Source organism: Mangifera indica, chromosome 20, assembly GCF_011075055.1.
Source record: "Mangifera indica cultivar Alphonso chromosome 20, CATAS_Mindica_2.1, whole genome shotgun sequence".
NCBI lineage: Eukaryota > Viridiplantae > Streptophyta > Magnoliopsida > Sapindales > Anacardiaceae > Mangifera > Mangifera indica.
Window position 1 is genome coordinate 10,219,354 of NC_058156.1, and position 6,907 is coordinate 10,226,260.

The 6,907-nt window shown below is 35.0% G+C and overlaps 1 protein-coding gene across 3 annotated transcripts; it reads left to right on the plus strand.

Annotated features, from left to right (window-relative positions):
- Window positions 1–153: 153 nt before the first annotated feature.
- Window positions 154–6,393, plus strand: LOC123204016 (kinesin-like protein KIN-14P). Of its 3 annotated transcripts, XM_044620542.1 has the most exons (21): window positions 154–394; window positions 530–777; window positions 870–1,027; window positions 1,126–1,236; window positions 1,437–1,647; window positions 1,719–1,846; window positions 1,953–2,036; window positions 2,118–2,195; window positions 2,279–2,371; window positions 2,453–2,482; window positions 2,572–2,795; window positions 2,901–3,195; window positions 3,277–3,358; window positions 3,440–3,535; window positions 3,611–3,787; window positions 4,085–4,191; window positions 4,267–4,445; window positions 4,995–5,159; window positions 5,244–5,497; window positions 5,598–5,761; window positions 6,039–6,393. In XM_044620542.1, the coding sequence occupies exons 2-21, from the start codon at window positions 696–698 to the stop codon at window positions 6,108–6,110; spliced, it is 2,790 nt and encodes a 929-aa protein (XP_044476477.1). In that variant the 5' UTR covers window positions 154–394; window positions 530–695; the 3' UTR covers window positions 6,111–6,393. The 3 variants fall into 3 exon arrangements, with proteins under 3 accessions (XP_044476477.1, XP_044476475.1, XP_044476476.1); XM_044620540.1 differs by having other exon boundaries at window positions 155–394; window positions 2,572–3,195; XM_044620541.1 differs by having other exon boundaries at window positions 155–300; window positions 2,572–3,195.
- The last annotated feature ends 514 nt before the right edge of the window (window positions 6,394–6,907 follow it).

The window sequence follows — 6,907 nt, forward strand, 5'->3', positions numbered from 1 at the left end:
AACTTGCGAAGGGCCGTCATGGTCGGGGGTGTGGACACGCGTCAAAAACTGACTTGATTGAACTCCTACGTTGAAGGATTTTCTCTCTTTCTGAGTCGTTAGGAACACCATCGGTACACGGAAGACCAAACAATCAAATCCAAAAATAAAACCTGAAAGAAAATCGATAATAATTGTTAATGATAAACTAATCACATATTATCGTTAACAATTTTTCTGTTTAAATCATAATTAGCATTATTATAATCACTTAGAAATGACAAGTTTTCCTTCCACCTTGAATAGCAACGTGCAATAGCTGTTAGTCTCCCTCCCTTTGACTTTCTTCATACTATTTCAATTTCTTGAACCATTCTGCATCTCACCATTGTTAATTGTAGAAATCATTTTCTGGGTATGATTTTCTTTTAAACTCAGTTGGGTTCAAATGGATTTTAGTGTGTTTTCAATGCGGATTTGTGTTCTGGGTTTTGTGTTTATGCGTTTGAAATATTCTGGTTTTTAATGTGCTGTATGATTTGTATTGCAGCTTCTGTTCAAGGTGCAGAAAATGTTATATTCATCTGGTTATTTGAGTGTTTATTTTTCTTTATTCCGATTTGAATTAAACTACATTGAAGATGAGGAGGATCTCCTGAACCATATATAGTTATAATTGAGTTTCAAGTCTTGATGTTCATCTCTTGTGGGTCATAATGAGTTGGCAAAATGGATCCAGTTTATCTGGTAAAAGGGAGGTTTCTGATACATTAACAAACGCTAGTCCTGAGGCTGAAGGTAAAGATGATTTTCTTGCTGCTTGGTTTGATCAACCACTCGTAGCACTGAGTTTTTTTTTTTTTTCTCTCTCTTTTGTTTTCCCTTTGTAGCCAACCAACGTGCAATATTGGTGGAGTGGTTAAATAGTATTAACCCACATTTAAATTTGCCAACAAAAGCTTCTGATGAAGAGCTGAGAGCATGTCTGATTGATGGCACTCTCCTATCTCAGATTTTGAAGAGGCTTAGACTAGTTTCAGATAATGAGGTTGTTGAAATCTAGTATCTTTCTGTTGCTGACTTATACTCTAAGTTTTTCATTAGATGGTTAGTTTTTTGTAAATTTTTTGTTTTATTTTATTCTAGGTAGGCAATTCTCATCATTCCTCAGTTTCCAGCTCAGAATATGTCAGAAGATTTCTGGAAACTCTGGATAAGCTAGGGATTCCTGGATTTGCAGTGTCAGACCTAGAGAAGGTATTGTTTCTTCACCTGAAATTCTAATACGTTTCTGTTTCTGTGTATGTATATGATTGATCTTGAGAAAATCATACTTCAAAAGCTAACTATTAAGCTTATACATTCTAACATGGAATCCAAGTTTCATACCTTACATTTCAGATCCTAATAACATATTCTTTTCTCGGACTATTTTCAATTTGTTCTTTTTCCTTCAGGGTTGTATGAAGCCTGTTATAGGCTGTCTTTTAAAACTTAGAGCTGGATTTTCCCCTGCCAAAGAGAATTTATCAATCAATACTAAAGTTACAAAATCTGGAAACCTGCAAAATGATGAAGGCCTTCCTTCTCCAGTATTTGGAGAAGAAAGGAGAAAAGTTTTGTCAGAGTCCAAAATTAATGGTGCTTCACGCAGTTCACTAATATCAGGTACTACAAATCTGGATTGAGCTTCAAAGAGTTTCTGGGCATTTTGTGTCACACTTTTCCTCCTCTTACAGAGCAATCAGCTGCTTTATTGCATAATGTTGGACATAAATTCCCTGAGGTTCTTCAATTGAAACAAGGCCATTACTCAGATCTTCCTGCTGTGAAGATTTCAGAGATGATGAAATCAAATGCCTTAGATGTAAGTTCTCAGTCTTATTGTTATGTTAATAGACCTTCATACCATGTTTGAAATTCCTGTTTGTTAGTTATGTTTCTTTAATACATTCCAGCATCTCTTGTTACAGAATGCTCCAACTGCTTCACTTCTAAGTGTTGTAAATGGGATTCTGGACGAAAGTGTCGAAAGGAAGAACGGTGAAATACCTTATGTAAGTTATTCAAGGATGAATTGATGTAAAATTGAAGTTTATATGTGATTGAAGTCCAAGCTTACTGCCTTTCTTGCGCAGCGTGTCGCGTGTCTGTTGAGAAAAGTTGTTCAGGAGATTGAAAGGCGAATATCAACTCAAGCTGAACACCTGAGAACAGTAAAATTTGTTCTTGATTTCTTAATTACAGCAGATTTCCCTCAGCTGCCCTGTACTAATTTCTTCATGGTTCTATGCTACAGCAAAACAATCTTTTTAAGGCTCGTGAAGAGAAATACCAATCGAGAATCCAAGTGCTTGAAGCCCTTGCATCTGCCACTGGTGAAGAGACTGAGGTCTGGTACATAATTTGATGTGGGTATTTTTTTTGTAGTTTGTTTCTACCAGTTATTAATTACTGACATTACTTCCTGCAGCTTGTTATGAAACAGCTTCAGCAAGTAAAGGTAAAGTTCAAAGACAATTAGATATTGATCTATGTTTTGTTGTGTATATATCTCACATTACCCTTTTGCAATTCTTTTTCTTTCTGAAGTCTGAGAAACCAAAAGTGGAAGAGAAGAAGGAACTTAGAGAGGAAAATGCAGTAGAATTGGCAAAAGAGAAGGAGCAAAGTAGCCTTGAGATTTCAGCTCTGAAGCAAGAACTTGAATTGACCAAAAAGCGCTGTTTGCAAGCGGAAACAGAAGCCAAAGAGAAGGAGCAAAGTAGCCTTGAGATTTCAGCTCTGAAGCAAGAACTAGAATTGACCAAAAAGACATATGAATTGCGCTGTTTGCAAGTGGAAACAGAAGCTGAAGAGAAGGAGCAAAGTAGCCTTGAGATTTCAGCTCTGAAGCAAGAACTAGAATTGACCAAAAAGACATATGAATTGCACTGTTTGCAAGTGGAAACAGAAGCTAATACAGCTAAAGAAGACCTTCAGGCCAAGGTAATAGAGCTTGAGGGCCTCATAGCGACATCGAGAACTGAAGTGAAAGAGATTGAGGGCCTCTTAACGGCATCAAGGATGGAAGTGAAGGAGATTGAGGGCCTTTTAACGGCATCGAGGAATGAAGTCAAAGAGCTTGAGGAACATTCTGATTCAAGGAACCAGGGATGGACTAGGAAAGCTAACATCTGCAGAAGTTTCCTGGAATTTCAACTTGGTGTGCTGAGGGTATGTTCTGATGCTCCTTTTCTACCTTCAAACAATTTTGTCCAATATTGTTTACTTTGCTGAATTTATGAAAATATTCAGGAGTTGAAGCTTTCTTCACATTCCATCAAGCAAGAAGTTTTAAAAACTCAAAAGAGCCTCTCAGATGACTTTAATTCCCTAGGTAGGATAATTCAAAAACCTGTGTCACTGCTGTGCAATATGTGACAGTAGGTTTTCACTAGTTAATTTTCACCTTCTTCAGGCTTGAAGCTTAAAGAATTAGCACATGCAGCCGAAAATTATCATAGTGTTCTTGCCGAAAACCGACAGTTATTTAACGAAGTTCAAGAACTAAAAGGTTCAGTGCCCTGGCTCTGCTGTGTTAGGCTGTATAAAGGTCCAATTTTAACATCATTTTTCACTTCCCTTGCAGGCAACATTAGAGTTTACTGTCGAACAAGGCCATTTTTGCCTAAACAGACTGGAAAATCATGCATAGAATATATTGGCGATAATGGGGAGATAATCATCTCAAATCCATCCAAACCAGGAAAAGATGGGCAAAGGATGTTTAAGTTTAATAAGGTCTATGATCCAGCTGCTACTCAAGGTTATAATCTATCTTTCAACATGTATATTGGCTGTTGCATGCATAATGTATTAGTTAAGAGTAATACTATATGTACAAATAAATTGTATGAATATATTTATACAATCTGATGTGGTAGCATCTGATTGGGTGATTTTTTGGTGAGAGAAAAAGTAAACAATAATATCTCCCAATCACAAGTTGCTACCTCATTTTGTACAGGTAAGTTGGTAAGATTTGTTTGTATACATAGTTTTATTCATTAGTTAATAAAAGCATGAAATGTCTGACTTGTTCAGCACTTCTGCATATTGGCAGTGGAGGTGTTTTCAGATATCCAACCCTTTATCAGATCTGTGCTTGACGGATACAATGTCTGCATATTTGCTTATGGGCAGACAGGTTCAGGAAAAACATATACAATGGTGAGAAAATTGTTTCCATTATGATATATGAGCTTGTTTATGAGGAAACTAATGAAATTTGTTCTCCATTTCAAGAGTGGTCCTAATGGAGCGAGTGAAAAAGATTTGGGAGTTAATTTTCGAGCTCTCAATTACCTTTTCAATATCTCACAAAGTAGAGGAAGCTCCATAAATTATGAAGTTGAGGTTCAAATGATTGAAATATACAATGAACAAGTGCGTGATTTACTATCAAGTGATGGTTCCCAGAAAAAATATCCTTTTCACTAATATATTTATAGTTTGAGAAATGTTTATGTGCACCTAGTTTTAAATATATAAATTATGTATTATGATATGATTGAATGATTTTGAATTAAAATTATGTAGTACCTAATCACACATCATTATTATTTGATTTTAAAATAAAGATAAAATAATACTCAATTACACATTATCTGATTATCCAAACATTTCATGTGAGTATCTAATTAAATACACAAAACTGGGTGGAGTTACATAATCACACTTCATTTCAATACTCAATTAGATATTTAAAATTAGATGTATATAGTTTTATTATTATAGTTTGGCTTGACCTCGCCACCAAATCAACTTAGGGCATTGGGCCACTCTGGTCTGATAGACTTTCGTTTAAAGTTGTTATAACTAGGTTTTGATACCACTGTTGGGTGGTATTGAACCACTCTCACCTCAAAAGTTAGCTGAAGAGTTTGAGTTTTTCCTTCACACTTCGTATGCTAGCACTTTAACTCTTTTCTCAACCAATGTGGACTATATATTTGTTTCCTTGATTTGCACACACTTGGGATTTTATCTTCCACTCAAGCCAATGGGCTAGCTGTTCCCGATGCCACCATGCACCCTGTTAGAGTGACAGCAGATGTGATGGAATTAATCGACCTCGGATTTAAGAATAGAGTTGTTAGTTCCACTGCCCTTAATGAAAGAAGCAGCCGATCTCACAGGTTCTTAACTGAACTTATAAAACCCCTTTTACAATGCATTTTGTTTTTTCCTGTGTTGTGGAACTAAATCAAAATTTTGCACAGTGTTGTCACCATTCATGTTCGTGGGAAGGATTTGAAGACTGGTTCTCCTCTTTATGGCAATCTCCACTTGGTAGATCTTGCAGGAAGTGAAAGGGTAGATCGCTCTGAGGTGACAGGCGACAGGCTGAAGGAAGCACAACATATAAACAAATCTTTGTCAGCCCTTGGAGATGTTATTTTTGCTCTTGCACAAAAGAGTTCTCATGTCCCCTATAGAAACAGCAAGCTTACTCAGTTACTTCAAAGCTCTCTAGGTATTTCCATCTGAGTTATTTTCTTTGTCATAAAATGTTCTGTTTCTGGATAAAACTTTTGGATTCACGTAAAGTATGTTTTTGGGTTTATGGCTTGCAGGAGGCCGAGCAAAAACCATTATGTTTGTGCAGCTCAATCCTGATGCAACTTCATTTACTGAGAGTTTGGGTACCTTGAAGTTTGCAGAGAGGGTCTCTGGAGTTGAGCTGGGTGCTGCAAAGAGCAGCAAAGAGGGCAGGGATGTTCGGGAATTAATGGAGCAGGTTTGTTAATTTTTTTCTCCCTCGATAATGTGATTGAAGTTTTATGAAAAATTTTAACCATAAATGGGAAGTTTCTGTTTGTCAAAGGAGAATCAACAAAACTATATATACCCAGTTTTAAATATCTAATTAGACATCTATATAATAGATTATTACGTAATTGGGTAACGCAATTATATATAATCTAATTACCTTATATATCATTGGTTAGAGAGAATATATCATATTGTCCTGCTTGTTTTTTTGTGTTTATTACTAAATTTTGTGACCTCTGCAGCTGGCATCTCTTAAAGACACGATTGCCAAAAAGGATGAAGAGATTGAGAGGTTGAACCTCATAAAGACATAATGTTGTATAATTCAGAGACAAGAAGTTGGACCAGAAGCTTGAGGATTTATTCTATGAGCGAGAATAATCTTTCAAGATTGAACAAGCACTTTTGGAAAAAATTTAGGAGCAGAAACAATGAAAGAAAGGAAAGGAAATTTATAACGTCTGTAAAGAAGTTGTGGATAGAGAGATGCATATAGAGGAAGTTGCAGGTAGAGGAAGCTGTGAATAGAAAAAGGAACATGAGTTGACATGAAAGCAATACTCTTTATAATTGAAATAAAATACCAATATTTGACTATAATAAACCATATGAATGTTGGATGTAATAAAAAAATAATGACATATCACTTAAATAATATTTATGTTATAATTATGGCTTTAAAAAACTATTAGTCAAATCAGTTTCGATTCATTTGAAAATTGTTTTTACAGTTAAACAAGATTGAACTACATTAAATCATTCGAACTATTCGGTTAGAATATGTATAATACTGGGTTTGATTTGGTTAATATAAAAAAATTAATTTTTTTAAAAATTTATTATGAAAATTTAAATTTAAAACTTTATTTATCACATTTGAATATATATCAAATTAAACTGAACATATTTTAATGATACAATGATAAAATATACAAAAAATTCTTAAATATTATGTTTGACGAATTAACCTTCTAACCACTGATCAACTGATCTAAATATTGATTGGATTAGACCGTCCTCTCTACCAAATCGATATTTGATCCGATTCTAAAAACATTAATTACAATTGAAAATGAGATAAATAGTGTAACATGCCCCTAAACCAAAAAAA